Genomic DNA, 20,611 nt, shown 5'->3' with positions numbered 1-20,611 from the left:
TGTAAAATAGTTTTTCTCTAACAAAATATAATCATATTCTACAAACTCAAAAGTTCAGATATCACAAAATCAGAAGAGCCTTTATAAGAGGATACTTAAGAGGATACTTTTCAGTTTCTGTTAAAATGTCGATATTAATCGAGTGTATAGAGAATCAGGCAGTTTCTAAACCCAAAAATTGAAAGCGACCATTTTCAGTTTGCGAATAAACAAAACCCGCAGATTTCAGGTAGTCGACGAAAAGATATGTTGAGATTTCAAGGGCAAAGGGTGACTGATGTAATTGAGCACATTTGAAATATGAAGGACAAACGAATACAGCACCAAATAAATCTTCAATTTGTCTAGCGTTGAAGCCGATTTAGAAATGGAGTGAAGTTTCAGCAAATTCCATTTTTCATGAGAAAACTGCTCATTTCTACGTGACCGTAAGCTAATGCGTAATGTATACAAGCATATCCGTGTGCGTCTAGCCTTCTCGGGTCCGCCCCCAATTTGATTAGCCTTTTCACCTTTCTTAAGCTGCCCTCGATACTCGCCATTGATAATGCTGAAAACCCAGTCCTCCGTTCTACAGCGTCCAGATCAATTTGGTCCGCATAACAAGCCAAAAAGTCGATTAGATCTTCAAATCTGTGCTGTTTCACCATAAGGAAAAAGTTGTTCTGCAGCGCTGTATTGCTGTTGTTATTGTTGTTGATGCTGTTTAAAGTATTGCTGTATGTGATAGGTGTGAAAGGTGCTATTTCGTGGGGTGCCATAATTTTCAAGTAAATTTCAAATAAATCGTCAATTCAGTTTATCGATGCACGATTTGGAGAGGCAAATTGTCCGATAATTTCTGTTTACGTTTAAGCTTCTTTTTGCGTTTTACAATCCAATAAATAGAACTTTTAGTACAAATGAGAACTAAATTTGTGAAAATCTGGCACGATGAGCAATTAACACACAAAGGTTAAAGCAAAAACGAGACTTTATTTGTTGACAGTGTAATTATAAATGAGTTAACTAAACATGCAAAAACTTGAAATCACGAGAATCGCTTTTGTTGAGGTAACTTTACTGTTAAACTATTTCGCTTGAAAGACACATGAAATTGAAGAGTTATGTAACACTGATTTTTGTCAATCTGAATAAACTTTCACAAAAAGCCTGGACGCAATAACTAGTACCGGGCGTTAAAACCCATAAATTTAATCAATTTAACTGGTCCGAAGATTAAAGTGAACGAATTGACTTAACTCAATTTGGTTATTAACCAAACCACTAATTACACACTTGAACTTTGCCAGTAATTGATAGGGCTCCAATTTGAGCAAATCAAGCAATTAAGGAAACAATTTCTTAATCGTGTGAATTTTTGGGTAAATTCGAATAATATTGAATCAATTAAAAATGAAAATATGGCTTAATAATACTTAAGAACAATCGATATTTGAAAATGTCAAATGTGTTGTTTAGGAATACATGAAAAGCATTTCCATGTCTCAAATTGCTGAAGTGTGAATTATTCGGAGGAACAAATTTCGCGGAAAAATAAATTCGAGCAATCTGATTGGCTGAAAATCGAAAATTTGAAAAATTACAACGGCTTGTCGGAATTTTTTCAACAATAAGTGTGAAATAATTTCTAAGCGGACAAGAATTCACGCGTGAGAAGGGAATGAGCGAATTGTGAATTGAGGGAAAATTCACGTGAGAACAATTTTAAAAATCCTCGCGTTGGGAAAGTTACAAGTTTTCCAACTTTTTGCTCTTGTGAACCCTTTGAGAATGTTCAGTGACTCCGATGAAAGGGCGTTGAACTTGGGAAATTATTGCAACTACAAAAACGTTTTCGAGCAAATTTTGATTTTCTCACTAAAACACCAACAAACATTGGAGTTGTAAATTAACATAATGAAGTCAACAAATTTTCGATCGCAGTCACGAAAGCACAAACTTTGCAAATATAAACATAACTTAACGGGGCGCCCTGATAAATTAGGTTGAAATATACAACAAATTTGTTATCAATTTATTTATGAAGAGCGTAGCATAACTAACAGTGTTATAAATGATTCCCCAAAATTAAGCTCCTGCGAAAACGTAATATTTACCCCTCAAAAGTCATAAACGCTAGAGATTAAAACGTGTTTATGTTAGCACAAGTTAATGTTTTGTAACTAACAGAGATAGATAGCAATGTGTGTGTTGTGTGTGTATACGGCGTGGGAAAGTACGATCAGCAAATGTTTGGTTAATTTAGTTTCAACTGCGAGGCCAAATAAACATGGTCACCTTCTTTTCTCATCTTGAGAATCCAGCAAATATTGCTTGCTTTGTAATGGGGTGACCATCGGTCATCACAGACATAGAACGAAGCAGCGACGCCCGATCAACCACAAAAACCTGTCTTAACCTATTCGCCCACGTGGACAATGCGGCAAAGCAATAATTGAAACCCTACTTCAAAAATAATGTAATCATCAGTTTAAGTCTCACCAAAAAGTCATTAAAATTATTTTGTTTGCTTAAGAACTAAGAATTTCTTAAAACTACAAAACGCGTTTTCACGGCGCTTCAATTTAGTCCTTTGGAACACAAATAAAGAATTAGGTTCAAATTTCCAAGTCTGAATTGATAAGAAAGACACCATAACTTTCAATTATCAGTTTGATCAAACAATTTTCGATCAAGCAAATTTTTGAAAATGTGGATGATTAATGATTTAATTTAGACAATAATCTTTCAGGCCTTGCAGAGGCGTCAGACGCTTTAAGGGCAAGGTTTGCATACTTCCACAATTTTGACATTTCTTATTCACGTAATATAGAGTAACTAATAAAAATTAAGGATTTGGTACCGAGCGCTGGATTTTGAACTTTCAAAGAAAACAGGAGCGCGATTGGGTTCGTCAGTAGCTAGCTACAATTTAGGGAGCACCACCCTCTACACCAAGAAATTATGTCTCCAAAACAGTTGCAGTGTATCACATACTTGGAGCAGAAAAACTATGAGAACTTACCGAACCCAGGTTACAACTTAATCGGTAAAAAAAACTTCGAGACAGAGACCGAGAACTTAGTTTGGAAGTTGGAGAGTAAAAGAAATGAAAATCTATTTTTTTTGTCCTAAATTGGCAAAAAATAAACTTTGACTTTTTGAATCAAACCGCTATAAACAATCGGCTGCTTCGCTATCAGAGAAGAACTTTGATTTATTTGAACTCTTGTTAATTTTTAAGAAAACTTTTCTTTCACTAATCAGCAAAATTGGGATCTTTTCTGCTAGCGCCCCCCCCCCCCCCAGCCTTATATAGCCGATAAATTTTGCACCCCCCAAAATCTAAGTTTTCGCGAATTGTAAGAGCGATATTTGAATTTCATTGAAACAAGAGTGTCTAGGTAGATTGAAGGCACTTTTAGAATAGTTTCCTTTAAAAAGTTTTAAAAATTCAAGCTCTATAGTAGCCGATAACACCAAAAATGATCTAATACAGAAATTTTTATTGATGCTTACGTTATATGCAACAAATTTTGGTTGAATACGTAATACTTTCAAACCATAGCTGTGCTAGCTTTTAGTAAATGCATATTGCTCATATATGTTCACGTATAAGATTACTTAGCTTTAACAATATGTTTACACATTTATAAATGGGGGGTGCCTAACTAAGCGGGGGGGGGGGGCGCTAGCAGAAAAGATCCCAAAATTGTACTCAAATTCAACACTTTCTTACCCTTTGGTTCTCTAAATACGTTAGAACAAAATCTTGGTGATCACAGTTCTCGTGCCCACCGGGCGTTACTTGTTAACACGTGTTTGATGACAAAAATTTAAAAGGGTCAGACGAAAAATCTGTCAAGGGAAAAATTGCATGAAAAGACAACAGGACTAACATAATTGCTTGAGAGAAATTAATAATTCATGTCACTAGATGAACCATCTTTCGAAGTAGATTTGCAGATAAAAATCTACTTCGAAAACGACAAATTCGCAGAGAAGTAACTGCAAAATTATTTTTCAAACAAATTTGCCACAATTTAAAAGGAGCCAACTGAGTGAAATCTCATACTGTTAATTTATATGTAAATACCACTACATCTTAATATGTCCAATATGAGATCATCGAAACAAAAACCGAACTGTTACAGGAGAAAAACGTTCATACTTCATCTTTAACAATGTTTTCTTTTACTTCGGTTAACGAATCAAACCGAACAACCCTAAAATCATCAATATCTATAATCATGGCAGAATGAACTTCATAATTTTCACTCCAAGCAAAAAAAAAAATGAAACAATCAAAATCATTCCAAAACAATTGTTAAAAACTAATTTTATGTAGCAAACAAACCGACACTATTTTCCCCCAAGTTATTTCTTTCTTGTCTAGTTCCAGTCCGGTTTAGTTTTTACATTAAAAAATAGAGTAAAAACATTGGGTTTCAGACAAACTTTATTTTTGAACGAGTAAGTTGCCATAGAATCGATTTTAACTTGTGAAAGAAACGGAGAAACGTCAAAAACACTCAAATGTCCATTGGTCATTTAAAAAAACGTATGCGTATGATGAAGGTAAAGCTATAACTCCTTAACAATTCAAAACGAAGGAATTCGTTGGAAAAAAGCAAAATATCTAATCGGAAAAAACCCTATTTCTTGTAAATCCCAAAAATACAACTTTAGTTACTAAAATCATTGCAAAGAACACGTTTCAGAGTTCAGCAAAATTGCAGTCCAAATCGTTATAACAGGAGAACAATATAGGGCCGCCCAAAATTTTCCAATTCTCTTAACATAACCGACTAAACGTCGGAAGAATTGCTCTCGAACGACTAGTGGGAGCTCTAATCAATTGCAGCCTGCTTCAGTCGGGGGGGGGGGGGGGTGGGGTAGGAAGGGGGAGCCTAAATGGGACTAAGAAGTTCAATAGTGGGCTTCAAATAATCACATTAGAGGTTAAGATAAACCACTATTAAGATTTAAAGTGAAAAATGGCACCAGTTTCCGCGCACTTTTCATTTGACTTTTAGTATTAAATTGCCGCCAATTGAGTTCAGCTGCTTGAAATTGTGATTGAGAGCAAATTTTAGATCACGCGAAACGCAAAAAGTTAAGGGCGTAAAAGTCACTCGAAAAAGTCAAAACCGTCAAGCAAAAATTTTGCATAAAAAAGACACACGTTTACAATAATTGCTATGAACTTCGTTCAAGAACAATTAAAAATTAAACCTCATTTTATGTCCCAGGCAGAATTTTCTCGCAAAGCCGAAAACGCTATTTGAGAGTCCCGGAGAAGAAATTGAATAAGAGTTAACATAATCACTCCGCAAAAGTGGTACTCTCGTTGAGCGTATATTGTCAAGCTTGAATGCTTGATGTGGTTAGCAGAACTACTTTGCAACAAACAAATTCTTAAGTAACCTTATTTTGATCAAATTTAACTTGAAAGTATTATTCAGAAGATTGTCAGAAACTTTCCAAATTATAATTGACCAGATAGTCAGTCAGCCGTCTAAATCATGCATGTTGAAAATTGTTTTAGTAAGCTCTCAATAATTTGAGCAGAGGTTAAATTCTGAAGTTTCTTCATCAAACAGTATGAACAATACAAAATTGACGGATCTTTTTCGTTCGTGCCCCCAAGCTTAGTCGATACATTTGCAATCCCAACGCCCATTAACCATATTTTTAAAATGATATAATTTGTGATTGCACGTGTGAATGTTTCCATTTTTAAAGCTTATGTTTAGTCATAGCAGACACTGAAAACAAATTTTTGTGATATTTTCTCATGGAGACAGAATGTCGCAAACTGTTTCAGATCAGTCAACAGTTACAACTGAAAAACAGCGCAACATTTGTTTACATCAATTTGTTCTCACATACTTTCTGAGTCAACGATTAACAGATCGCGACAGTAACAAACATTGACACATCTACTTAAAATTCACTTCAAAATTTCAGACAACATTTAGGCACTCCTAACGAACAAAATATGAAAATTTCATGCGATTAGGAAACTAAACTTGTTAAGCCTGAAAATTATACCAAGTCGTGTGAACAACTGATAGAGCTTTAAACAATTACACATAAATATCATTATTAATGTGCTTTAGATCAACCTTTTGGTAATTATTTCCCTAAAGGGCGGCGCGCACGACAACTCTCATATTAAACTCGTGTCATGAAAATGTACTCAATTATATCCTGACTAAGAATGATTAGAAACTCCAGAGCAATTTTCACATTAGGAAGAAAAATGGTAAGTATCTATAATCACATTATCTCGGTTGAGTTTAACTGTTTTTAGTTCTTCCTAACAATAATTAATCAAAGCCAAGTGTAGCGAGAATGTTTCAATTTGAGTTGTTATTTTTACTCGTATGATTTATTCTGGGAATTTGTCTTCTTTTTGACTTTCTATTGACTTTCTATCTTAGCATATTGTGCAAATGGAGTAATATATTGCCAAGCATTGAACTTGAGTAAACATTTGGGCCAATTGGCGCCGACTGTATTACACGGTCAGGGGGAAGGCATAGGACAATAATAACACAACAACAACACCAGCAACAATACTGGGTAATGAGTGTAAAGGGGTGAGGGGAAGGGAGGGGAGGGGAGGGGGAGGTGGGTTTATTCCTGAGACAACAGAGGATAAATAGGGAATAGGGCACTGTTCTACCATCTACCTAATCTTTCTCTCTCTTGTTCACACTTGATACACATTCCCATGCCAGTGTATATTTTAAGAGCAATCGATTTGTTGAAATATTTGGAAATTGAGGCGCCAGACGAACTCACAGTCAAAGCGAAAGCGGTCTGTCTCTCTGAGAAGATTCACAAAAAGGGAACAAATAACGCATAATTAAAACTCTTAATGGCACCAAACTGCATGATCTTCCATATTCAACTCATTGTCACACACTTTTCAACATTGTTCTGAATTGCTTAAATTCCAAAACACGCAATATCTTAAAAAGACATGTAAAACTTAGAAGCTTGAACATTTCATTCAAAAATAGTTAAAATAACTCTTAGATATCATTCAAAACGATGCAAGTGGAATTTGAAACGAGCTGGTCGAGATGTTTTATTCCCTCAACCATTAAAAATTGTTACAGAACCGAAATCTGAATTAATTTCAAATTTTAAAGACCATCGCGACCAAATACAAAAGGCGCGAAACACAAAATAAAATTTTGATTTCCATTTATATATTCTTGACAAATGAAACCAAACTTCAAACATTATTATATTTCAATAGAAGCTAAAATATTTAAATAGTTTATATTCCCAATTTAAAATTAATAAGTAATTTTTGTGAGTAAGGCCAGTCAAAGATGATGATCATAAACTTTGCCAATAACCTTATACTTGGTTAACGCTGGTGAGAAATTCCACTTCGACGTTACAAAGAGTGTAGCAAAAACTGATACGACAAAATACAAAACACGAAAGGACAGGCCCTTAAATGCAATTCAAATTCTTGAAATAACAAAAATCGGACTATCAAGCTCGTTAAAATAGCCTTTTCAGGTCACGCATGAATGTGACTCTTCATAACAACAGAGCATTAAAAAGAACATAGCTAATTGCAAAGATGCTATATTTTGATTAGGAATCTAGATAACTTATTGCTGCTTCTATTTGCTGCTCTCAAATGACCTTCAATTAGAGTGACATAAACGCATTCAGTTGACCTTAATTCCTTGAATGTGAAAAAAGTCATTTTGAAAGCGAGAAAGTAATCTTTGAGGGTGAGGTTAAGTCACGTGTGACCAAAAACTTAATTACGCGAATGAAAAAACACAAACTCGTTCCATTAAGAGCAAAAAATGACGTCATGCATTAAAATCGGGGAAAAATGCATGAAAAAAGCAGATCTGAAGTCATCGTGCCGTCATATGTTCGTAAAAGAAATCTTGACGACGAAATAAAAAACTAAGAGAAGGCCAATAATAGTCTGAGCTATCGCTTAGCCGGTATTCAAAAAAGATCATTTGAACACCACACGCAAACTCATTTGAAGATTTCGGAATAAGCGAGAGGTAAAATTCGACCAAGGTTTCCTCCATTCTCCTCATTAGTTTGAGCTAAACATAAACCGACTAACGTCGAAATAATTGCTCTCAAAAGACAGGCGGGGCAATTTAATTCAGAATTTTAGCCGAGAGAACTTCCTATGGGTGTAAAAAAATTCCGACTGGGTTCGAACTCCCTGACCCCCAGTATAATAAACCGAGGCATAAACAACTCGGCGATCAGGGCATTTTACTAGCTTATCTTACAATCGCTTTCCTTTTAGCAACAGAATTCATTTTCATGCTCTTAAAAATTTCTGAAAAAGAGCAATTTAGGCGAGGAAGTCAACCACAAATCAAAACGTCAGGTGCGAAAAAGTCACTCGAGAAGTGAAATCGGAAGAATATTCTCTAACAAGGGGATCCAGCAAAAATTTTGAGTAAAAAAGCCAAACACGTTTATAAGTTTTTAGAAGCTCTTTGGAGAGCAATTAATGAGAGCTCTCATCTATTTAATTAGGAAATTGGAAAGAAAATCAGGAGCAAAACCTGGTAAGCTATCCTTCAGTCTCAGCAAACTACAAATTTACAACAAATATTCTGACCAGAAGTCGTGATACCGTTCCTTTTCCATGGCACAACAAAAGCTCTAAGAAAAGATATAAGAAAATAAAACAAAAAGCTCAATTATACTTAAAAATACCCAAAAAAACTTTATCTCTCCTTAGAAACGAATATCACGAAAGTTCTAATTAATAAGGCGTACTAATAAGACTGTTTTTTAATCAATTCACAACATCAATTCAATTATCCTAATGACGATGGAAAAAATAATTAGCACACAAAACTCCTTAAAAGCAAAATCGTACCGGGCAAATTGACGAAATAACTGCTGAATAGACAGACCTCCATGCCGTAAAATACAGATAGAAGCAGAAATCCGTTGAAGACGGTAGCGGTATCTCTAAATTACGTTTTGCCTAAACGCTAAAAATTGTTTTGCTGAGTGAGGAATGTCACATATGATTAAAATCTAGTCAGGACGTGCGGGACAACTTAACGCTGAGGGACTTTAAACTTTTAGGGCGCAAAAACCAAGAAAATGAAGAGATTCGAAGCAGTAAGCTGACGGATAATAGTCAGGGACCTAATACACTCGCCCATGCCACCTTTCCACAACCTAACTAAGATTAAAAAACAAGAAATCGAGCGTGAAAAAGTCACTTATACAGTCGAGCGAAAGAACAAAAAAACCGTAAGATGACATTGACGACAAAACAAAAACCAAGATCACCAGAAAATAGCTACGGTCAGCTTACAGCGTCGTAGGTATAATACACACAGGTCTGTATCGGCTTTGAAAAAGCAAACGTTGAACTATTCTGAAGATTATTTCAAAAGCTAATAATTAACATGAAAAGTCATAAGACCTCCAAAAAGGGAGATGAACAGGTCTTTCAGAAATCAATACTATAAAAAACCAATGCTTATTTTTCTCTCTACACCTCAGTTTTCTCTGCTGAAAAACCGAAGTCAAGCTTTCTTCGAGCAGCATTTGTATTCAACAGATTTGTATAAAATTGAAGTCACCAATAAAAAAAAATAGCCATAAATAGTCTCCGGATCTTCAGGAAAACCATAATAAATATAAACATAGCCAGCAGATTGCCGAAAATAACCGCGATAGACGTTTGTGCCTTCCATGAATTGAAACAACAAAAGAAATAAGATAGAAAGATTGACCACCAGTCTTTTAATAGACCACTGCAATTTCTGGTTAGATTCGGACTGTCATTTTTATGACACACATACGCTCTATAAGGAAAAAGACCAAATGGAGCTCCTTAAAAAATTTTATTTGAAATCAAAAACTCAAGACTCTAATACTCAAGAATTGGGGCACACACCTTTGGCACTACTACTTATATGCACACTACTGACCTTTAACTAGTAAAATGTTCATAAAATTTAAAGTTCATTTGGCGAGGTCAGAAGACATTTTTTGAGTGAGGTGAGTCACGCAATTGACGAAAAAATTAGAACAAATGACGTCACGCACACAAATTTCATCTGCAAAGCAGTAGAAACCACTGAAATTAAAAAAAAAACTCAATTCCAAGAAGCTAGGTCGCAAGAATCATCGATGGAGACGACGAATTAAAAAAAAACATCGCAGGACAAGTCCTGACGTACAATTCAACGAATTTTCATTGAGTAAACAAAAGCTAGACTTAGAACGGACTATGAGTGAATTGGAAGAACAATTTTCAAAAAATCAGATAGAAAATTTAACTGAAAATCAATGTCAAAATGACGCATGTGAACAAAAAAGCACTAGCAAGATAGAGAAATTTGGTTCAAACAAAAAACTAGGCCTAAAATAAACTATTAACGGATTGCAAAAACCATTTAGAAAAAAATACCATCCAAAAAATTGAAAACAAAACAGTCAAAGTCAAATTGAAATTGCCGTATGTGAACAAAAAAGCCACTAGCGAGAAAGCGAATTCTTGTTAAAAAACCGTTTTCTCACTCTACTTTAAAATTAGAGTGAAAAAATTTCACGCCCCAAAACCACTCGCTTTTTCGCTCCACTTCCTGTTTCAGCGTGACAAAAATCATAAAAATTTGCAAACAGATCTTTAAAAAACCGTCCAATACAATTCGAACTCTTTGAATTGTAAAACACACGATGTCCCCAATAATAAGAAATCGAACCGCAATCATTTATCATGCTCCTAACATTAAAAATCTTCTACTGCCAGCGTGAAAAACCAAACATAAAAGAATGAACTCGTAGTCGTGATTTGCAATAGAAATCAAAGTTATGAATTTGATCGCAGTTCTTAGTCACTAATAATGCACAGATAGTACCAATTTTAATTAATCTCCTTAATACATTACACTCCATATTAAAAAAAACATCGCTGCGTAGGTAAACAGTCATAAATCTTTCTTCTATATCGGCTCACGTTCTGTCCGAAAAACGAAAATCAATTTTTCTTCGAGAAGCATCATGAACAAACGAAATCATCGATTAAAAACCTAACCCGAAGATTGTCGGAACAAAGCCGTCATTGATTTCCACCCCGATTAGGATTGAAATAACTAGAAAAAAATTGATTGTTGTACATTAAAGAGCTAACTAATTTGATTTCATGTTGTAGCCAGACACTCACTTTTCCTAATGAGAGGATACAAGGGGCTATGCTCAGTGCATAAATAATTAGAGATGTTATCTAAGACACATAACAACGTTCAATTAGTGTGAAACTAAAAGTTGGCTTTATGGGTTCATCCCGCAACTATTTTGATATCATTTTTTGATACTGACTCCGTTGAATCTAAATTATTTTGGTGGCCAACTGCCGTTTAAAATCAGTTTGATCAGATTGAGAGAAAAGCAAAACTAGCCCAGATAAGTCAAAATGATTTCACGCAAAAAACTGAAGCTGACCTGAGGTAAAGACAAACTTATTTTTCTTTTGTTTGCAAAAATTACCACGAAGAACTCCGGAAATGGCTCAAAAAGATGTCTCTATAAAGCAGAAAACTTCTTTTTAATTAGCTGGCACCTAATAAACCCACAGCTAGTTACAAATTAATCAAATTTTTGTCATTTTTTAAAAAGAAATATTAAAAACTGTCATTAATTGGCTACTAAAAATACTTTGAGCAATAGGCGTCCTTTAAATTCCCAATGATCGCAATAAAACAAAACTGGCCAAAAAAATTGGAGAAAAACTATAACTCTGATTAATCTCGGATTATAAACATATTTTTTTTCAAATTATCTTAACATGCTTAAAATTATGATTATTGCATATTCAAACCACTAGACAAAAACAAAAACTGCTCGAAAAAGCCGCACCTTGCTTGTTTGCAGAAAATTTTTCACACCTGATATTTCCGCTCTATCAGAAACGGCGGTATGACCAAGAAACTACATTTTTTCAAAAAATAATCTTCACTCTCAATGTTGTTCAACACTTAACATCTCCAACATTTTTCAAGCGCTTCATTTCTTGCTTCAAAATTCACTCCAAAAATGATTAAAAAAGACTTCTCCAAACACTTTGAGTCAAAAAAGAAGGCCGCTGTAAAATTATATACACTCCAATTCGCTAATAGAACAACAATAAAGAGAATAATATTCTAAAGAGTACGCTGAATAATATCCTATACAAAGCTAATATTCAGCATTATTGTTCCTCAACTAAAAATTCGGGATTTTGTCTCAACTCGGGAATCTTTTGTGAAAATCCCGAGAATTCTGAAGTAAATCAGACATAAATTCGTTTCAAGACAAAAAAAAACGTTTAGAAAATGCAACTTCGCATGCACCTTCTTTAAACTTTTTCAAAAAAGTGTTTGGGTTTGGACACTAGACAAAAAGATCTGCTAGACAAAAAGCATAAGGAGATCCATATAACTGTTATCTTTGAGATCCAATTATGTACAAATTAAACTAAGTTCATCAAAGTAATTTGAGCAATTGTCACTTATCAACTCTAAAATAGTTCTCTTCCTACAATATAAAATGATTAAAAAGCTAAAAACTTTCAGCTCAGTGGCTCGGATAGCAAAAAAACGTTTGAGCCCCCATAGGACCAAAACGGGGGCATTTATTCACATCAGGGAAGAAAAACTACGCAAACACTTATTTGAAATCCTTAAATTGGCCGATATTAATTCCTAATTTGAATCCAGGCATTTCAAAACTAAAAACATTAATTTTCACTCGTCTAGGGATGAAGTGCACTGCAAATCTGATATAACAAAATTAAAACGAGTCGCTGCTGAAATTTCACGCTTAATACAGGAAACAGAAGGGGGCTTTGTTTCCTCTTTGGAAAGAGAAACTTGAGAGAATCTTCAAAAATTTTTAAGTCTTTCAATTTGTTCACTTGTCGCAATTTTCGGTCTGATTAAAATTGTTCAATAAGCCTAATTTTTGACAGCCGCAGTAAGCCGAAAGTTTCCGACTCAAATTAAAGCTGTGGCTAAAAATACCGGTTAAAAAATTAAGCTTTTCATACTCATTTGTTCATACTCTACTGGCTTCGACATCGAAAAGAACAATAGATTTCCTTTGAAGTATAAACAAAACTAAAAAATGTATGATAGAAAAGGAGAGTAATCTCCTTAAATAACAAACTAGGGCCGCCTCCTGAATGACATTCGGCTCAAAAAACCATCGTCTTAAAAGTACATCAGGAAAAATAGGAGAACATCATTACAGGTCTCCCCAAAGCAATCCAATTGTTTTTTAACAAGATACTAAAATACAATCATTTTCTACTTTGAACGCGCAGAGCTCTACAATTTGAAAGTTCATTGTCCAAAATTAAAAGACCCCATTTGTTATTTTTCAGACTTGGAGCAAAATAATAACATCTATAAAATAATGACCAGCAATCATAATAGTATTTAGGACAACAAAAGTTACTAAACTGCTTGTTAAAAAGGATAACCAATTCACCCTGGATTTATGGACAATGTAATATAGTTCACCCGACCTGATTAGATATCCACAATTAGAGTTTGTTTAGTTGATAAAGACGGAAAACAAAAGGCAAAGATGACCATGGGCGTCACTTTACGTTTTAAAATGTATCTTTGCTATAATTTATGAGTTCTTTCACAGATATATTGTATATAGAGACAGAATAGTTCCAAAAATGTACGACGTAATATATGAATTGAGTTAACATAAAAAACTAAAAAATTTAAATTGAAGAAGAAACCAATTTCATTGTAAAATCTTTGGGTTTTTCCAATATAGCCCCCCGCAGCTTGGTCATAGAACGGTTACCACCCCCCCCCCCCCCCCAAACTTTGTTTCGAACCCCCCCCCCCAAGATTGTTTCGAACTTCAGAGACAAAGTGCGTGCAAGGCTCGTTCTCTACGTAGCAAACAAACAATGGCGATCTAAAGTCGATCATCAGTCTTATCATCGAGAAATAAGTAACAGCTAACCAAACAGATTTTAAAAATCAAAGCGAAAAAATTTTAAATACAGTCGACTTCCACGTCAATAATAATGGTACAATAAGCCAAGAATGTATTAAGTATGCATTTAAAAGCTGCTAAAAATGAGCTGAACGTAATAGATTTACGTCGGACGAATTGCCATCGAACGACTGTCGGTGTCATGGCTTTTGGTTAACTTAGCTTAAGGAAGCTATCTACACCAATTTGGCTGCGGGGGTATAAAACTGAGGAGGATCCAAAGCAAAATTAATACGCCATAAAACTATTCCTGCTCAGCACTATCAGCAAACGAGACTAGTGAAAGTTAGTTATCAAAACCCAAAGCCCTCGTTGCTGCCCAAAGCCCTCGTTTATGTCTCACAAAAGTTCAACAAATCAGTCGCAAAAAAACTACCAGGCAATTAACTAACCATCAGGCAATCAAAAATTGCGAAGAACGATGTGTTGAGTTGAACAGGCAGATTACACATTTTCTTTAGACAACAGGTTTACATTTTTTTCCTGCTCATTTATTGTCACATTAGAGTAAAAAAATCTCATTCCTAAAACTTTAATACGTAAATCACAAAAACATCATGATGCAAACTCACATGACGTTATAACTTACAGGTAGCTTTAATTAATGAGCGCAAAAGTCTTTATCCTGTCAGCTTTCGAGGCGTGACAGAAAGTCACAAAAAGTTGACGCAGAACAAGAACCAAGAAGGCAGCGAGAGAATACTACAAAAATGAGTTGAAGTTTTTAAAGGTAATCTAGCTCAACAAGCATTGTAAGGCCAAGCTGCACAAAAACGGATTTCCCATAAAAATGTTTCTAGCCAATTACAATGAAATACTCAACAAATATTCATCTCAATAGAAAAAGTCTTGGGTAGCAAAAATTGACAATCGATTCTTCAAACTGACGAAGCAGAAATGAAACAAACAATTTCCACGCTACTGAATGTGAATTCACAGTTAAAATTGAGAGCATAACCGACTAACGTCGGGCAAATTGCTCTCAAACGACGCGGTGGGCGGTTGGCTTCGTTAGTAGCTAGCTGAGGTTTAGCGATACTAGCATGGGGGATCGAGCCGAGTGGAGGCGGTGACAAGGTGCTCAAGTCGCCAGGTGGAGGAGGGTTGGAGGCTGAACATGTTGGAGGAGGTGGGAGTAAAATGTGGGGTCAAACTTCTAAGATTAAAAACCGCCCTTCACACCATGAGACTGTCTCCTCAAAACAGTTTTAGTGAATCGCATATTGAGAGACTAGAAAAGAGTAAGTCTCTAGTACAGGTGCTCAGCAAAATGGCCCTCTGGCTTTACCTGCTTATCCCGTTTTTAAAGACGAAAAGTTGAAAAGGACAGATAAAAAATTGCACAAAAACATCACAGTCTAATATATTTGATACACAATTCATTTGAGAGCAATTAACATCAGCCACCGAATTTCCGGTACTTATGTGAATTAAAAACTTTTGATTCCTTTTTTAAATTTTTTCATTTTATCCTCATTTTTTATTTGACAGCTATCTACAGAATGAAAGAGAACTAATTCGTTTCTTGGAAAAAAACTTATATAATTTAAAATCAAAACCCAAAAAAAATAATGAGCCAAAAAATTAATCCTGCTCAGCATAAAACTATTCCTGCGTTTAAAACAAAACCTACTGTTGAAAAGCTGTCTAATACTTTTTGAGTCAACTATTTATTTTTTTCAACTTTATCAAATTATACGGTCAAATTTTACCCCAAATAATGGTTAGCAAACAGAATAAAAGCTTTTAAAATGTACCGGGGCTATTATCTCAGTTTGCTGACAAACTTTAATTTGCTTTAGATTTTGCTTCTTTCTGAAGAGATATAAACCCGTCTAAATACAGTTTAGAAGGCATCACCTTTTTGAATCAAAATTTAATTACCTTCATTCGTTTTCTAAAGTCTCAAACAGCAGAACAGAGACAGGTTGAACTCAAAAAAGCGCAGTTAATAGCGACAAAATACTTATGGTAAAAACGCATAACATTTTCGATCCTCATTATCAGAAAATAAAGGTACGAGGAACGCGTTAATACCAAGTCAAACCGAAAAACTAAGGTTTTGTAATTTTGCTTCAGGTTTTGATTAAGGTGTTAATGAAGGCTTGCTTGATATTAACGTTTGAAAAAATTTCCTGCAGTCTGATAAAAGAAACATAAACCGACTGATGTCGGAAGAATTGCTCTCGAACGACAGGCAGTTGGAAAAACAGTTGGCCAAACAGGGATTTGAACCAGGCACCACACGATCCCTAACCAGAAGTACTGCCTTCATTTTACTATGCTGAAATCGATTTGATGTTAGCAACAAGCTCTACTTCGGAGTGAGAATAAAAGATCACTAAAAAAATGAAGAATGAAAGCGTGAAAAAGTCACCCGAGAAGTCCAAAAATGTTCTAGAAGAAAAGCGCAAAAACGGTCAAGCAAAAAACTTGCAAAAAAGACCAACACGTTCTCAATATTTGCTATGAACGTTGTTCAAGAGTTAAAAATCTGCAAGAATTGCCATCTTTCTTCTGATAGCTGAATAAAAGCAGCATGAATAATACGCTTTCAATTAAAGTGAGAGTTCTCTGTGACACGCAGAAACATTCAATCCTTTTTCCTTTGCATAATCCGTTTTTTTTTTAAAAAAAGCAACCGACACAAAATACACAAGCCAAAACGGCGATTAGCTGGTGACGAACAGCCTATTGAGAATGATACGTAACAACAAATCAAACGTCGATTTAATCCGTTTTTTACCCTGGTCTTGTATTTTAAGTTGGTCAGATACGAGAGAGCACGGCTAGATAATTCAATATAGTTTCGTTGTATTCCATTATTCTCAAACCACAACCAGTGATTTTAACTCTCGGAGAGGTCATTTTTTCGGGTACATTTACCATACACATTGCCATAATACCCGTGCAGACAAGAGCATCAGGTTAGCTCAGAAATTGATAAGTTTAGGGTATTCACTTCACTGAGCACAAAAGTTTCGGATAACGTGACAACCAAATGATTAACATATGTAGCATGTATGGTTACAGAGCACGTATAAATTTGTTAGAGTACCGAAAAACAAAAAAACTGTGTCGAATCGAGCACAAATTGGGCTGGACAGCTTCAGAATCTATTGTGCTTCAACAAAATTGAAAAGCTGTGTTACGCTTTTTGACTAAACTGCTAATTTTTTAAAAAAAATTCCAAGGTCAACTACTACCCCTATCGATGTTAAACAAATAAAATGAAAGCTTTAAAAATAAAAAACTGCGGTGGTATCTCAGTTTGCTGACAACATATGTAGCATGCATGGTCTGCTTTTCCTCGAACACAATCGTTATATTTTAAGACCGAATCTGCTCCGAGTGAAGCTAAAACATCGGCATTTCAACAACTACAACTAACGGGATCGGCGATGGCTTGATCCTTGAGAAACTCCTCGATGAAGTACTTGGTTTTGCCATACGCATTTGTGCACTTGCCCACCGGGTGTGCCTCCGTTATGGGCAGGGAATCTGGGAATCCATAAACTGTGGCACTACTGGAGAAGATTATGTTGGATATGTTGAAGTCCACCATACACTGAAACAAATCAAATTAAATAATAGAGTAAAATTGTCAATCGCAATCTACAGTAATGACAAATGTAGCAAATGATACAATTTAATTTCCTGTTTCATCCCTCGCCCTTATTTTTTAGTACATAAAGGTATATCGATTAATGAATAGAAACGATCATATTCTGCTCATTGCTTTTGTATACATTTTCAGTAAAGAATTCAAGTCCATGACGCCCGAACTTATTTGCATACCATATTATGAAACCCTCCCTCGGCTAGAACAAGACAATTTATGATTAACAGTTATGCACCCATTTTAGTTCTTCTGATAAAGCTCTGTTCTGTTTTAATGTTCTGTTTTCTATCTACCAGGCAGAATGTGGGTTCAAAGCCTTTTCCATTCCAACGACTGATTTTTATTCTCTCCAATCTTTTCAATAAATTTAAATGGGAGAATGGATACATTCAAGGTGATTAAACAAAAGAAATTCAACATCAAAGTTATTGTAATGTATATTTAGCTAAAATATAAGCAATATATATAATAAATGAGAGCAATTTAAATCACGCAAATTTCAGAAAAAAAGCAAGCGAGAAAAATTCACTCAAGAAACGAAATGACTCAAGCAGGCGAAAGAATGTTCCAGCACAAAAGCGCAAGAACGGAAGAGCAAAAGTTTTGCATGAGCTGCAAACTTCGTTTGAGAGCAATTAAAAAGCAATTCCTACAAATCTTGATCGTTACAAAAATCAACAAAATTCTTTGTAAAATAAGCGTGAGTTCCGCCTCCGAACTACAAGAATGGACGACAACCTCGCCACTAGGGTGTCAGTGTATGAGAGTTACCTGCAGGAGGTTGAGCGTTCCAATGAGGTTGGTCTGATAGTAGAGCAGAGGGTACAGAACACTCTCATTCACTGCCTTGAGGCCAGCAAAATGTATGATACACAGGAACCGGTGCTGCAATACAAACATCAACAATTATCACATAATCACAAATCTAGTCACCACTTGGTCACAGCAATGCGTAACATAATTGTTCCGACCCCTCTTGAGTGGGAAGGAACTATATACTCAAATGGGTTTTTTTTGTTCAGTCAATTTTGGCCGATCGATATATTCATCGTAGAGAGTTGAGACTGGTATCATTAGAAAGCTTGTCCAGCGCAGAATATGGAATTAAAAAGATTTTTTTTAATTTCGTTTTTTACAGGGAGTTATCTAGGTTTAAATTTTGAGAAAATAGAGTGAATTCCGGTGAGATTTTATTCACATTTTCCGGAATTTTTGACTAAAGTTCGCCAATTTTGCTAAAAATTTGTTATTTTTTCAGAAAGTGTTGTTGATTTTTATTTGTAAACACAAAAAAACTTTATTGTAGGCTATTTCTTTAAAATTTTTTTCGTCAAAAAAATCTGGCTAAATGTTTCAAAATTAAGACTTTTTCATCAAAAACAGCACGAAATAAATTTCGTTAGTCCAGTTTGATTAAACTTACACGAAGTACAGACCCAAACACCTAAAATCCGTTCAGAGTGCTCTGTAATTAAAACTTAGCCGTTTATAGCTAAATTTTTCCGTTGATTATCAAAAACGCAGCATCTATTTTTGTGTCTTTAACTAACTAAATATCAATATCTAGAACACTCGAACAAATAAGTGTTCCTAATGGACAAACAGCATTAGCAGGGCTAGTTTTGGACGAATCATGGACTAGTATAATCCAAAAATGATTCGGATTCTAATCAGCCGGTCTTTTTTTATTAAAAAATCGATCTTTTCTACATTAATTAAATGACAGAACATTTCAAACCAAAGCTCACTAATGATAGGTCCAATTTGATTCCTAAATAGCTCCACGTTGTTGTATCTAGTTGACCACTTGAAAGCTTATGGTTGTTCTGACTTTTAAAATTATTGGACTTTTAAATAATGACTTATTGAAATTTGCCTCTATTTTTCTCTTAATTTGGCCAAATTGTAGCTTATTTTCAGCAATGAAAGACTGCTTTTTCCTTCTATTGAACTCAAATTCAACCTTTATTGCGGTTTTACGCCTTAAAGTATGGTTTTCTGGCTTTGATATTACTAGATTTCACATTTTTTAAAAAAATTTTAGGTATTTGCCCATTTTTCTCGTTTTCTAGTTTTGTCACATTATTGACGTTATTGAGAGTTCGTATATTAAATTATTGGTTTTCAAAATAAGGCACAATTGATAATATTAAAATTCTGGACGATATAGATTATGATTTTAGCGGCTTCAACACTGCTTTCCCGAAGTATTTGAATTTTTTTTAAATTTTGTCTTCAGCTTTCTTTTTTACTTTGTCTTTTTAGACGTATGAAAATTCTACAACAATGGGCCGGATTTATTGGCTTTTCATGGACGGATAGATCATCCGATATTCTGATATTAGTAGATGGCTGATGGCTTTCATGACTCTTAAAATAATTGTTTTTTATAATACAAAAAAGACAGTTTGTAACTTCGCAATTTTGCTCCTTTTATTGTCTGTTTGTTATCTAGTCTCGTTTATTACGAGCCAAAATGACATTAATATTGTCAATGGAAGGTTTCAAGGGGATTGGTGTGACATAATCTAACGTTTTTAAAGAATTCGTTGACTTTCCTGGCTTCGACACGGAAAAAAAGCTTCAACACGGTAAACTCATTTTTGATTTTTGTCATGTTTGACGTTTTTTGTAGACGTAAGACATATTCTGGATAATTTCAAATCTCAGGGGCTTGCTTTGGAAGAATAAACGGACCTATTTAATTATTTCATTCTGTAATTAATGGCGTTCATGTCTTTGGAAATATTTTACTCGAAAAAAATTAAAGTGTTAATAATTTGGCATTTTTTTTTTCATTTTTATCTACTTGCTACCTAGCTTCATTAACGAGAGGTTACATAATACACTATTGCTGCTCAGAGAATGTGCAATCGAACATATTTTGATGACCATAGTATGGCTTTATGGTTTCAAAAGCGTTATCTGCCAAGTTTCAATTGATTTTTTGGTTTATTGTTTGTT

The 20,611-nt window shown here is 34.8% G+C and overlaps 1 protein-coding gene across 2 annotated transcripts in view; it reads right to left on the bottom strand.

Annotated features, from left to right (window-relative positions):
- The window catches only part of LOC142350611 (UDP-glucose 4-epimerase-like), a 55,267-nt gene that overhangs the window by 16,700 nt on the left and 17,956 nt on the right, over positions 1-20,611 (bottom strand). For both annotated transcript variants that reach the window (XM_075402501.1, XM_075402503.1), the window contains 2 exons: positions 18,419-18,532; positions 17,417-17,593 (listed from right to left, as the gene is read on the bottom strand). In XM_075402501.1, coding sequence (XP_075258616.1) covers positions 17,417-17,593; positions 18,419-18,532 — 291 coding nt within the window. The remainder of the gene's footprint in view (positions 1-17,416; positions 17,594-18,418; positions 18,533-20,611) is intronic.

This window comes from Convolutriloba macropyga, chromosome 12 (genome assembly GCF_964194025.1).
Source record: "Convolutriloba macropyga chromosome 12, txConMacr16.3, whole genome shotgun sequence".
NCBI lineage: Eukaryota > Metazoa > Xenacoelomorpha > Acoela > Convolutidae > Convolutriloba > Convolutriloba macropyga.
Note: the sequence above shows the minus strand (reverse complement) of the source record. Positions and strands in the feature narration are given on the sequence as shown.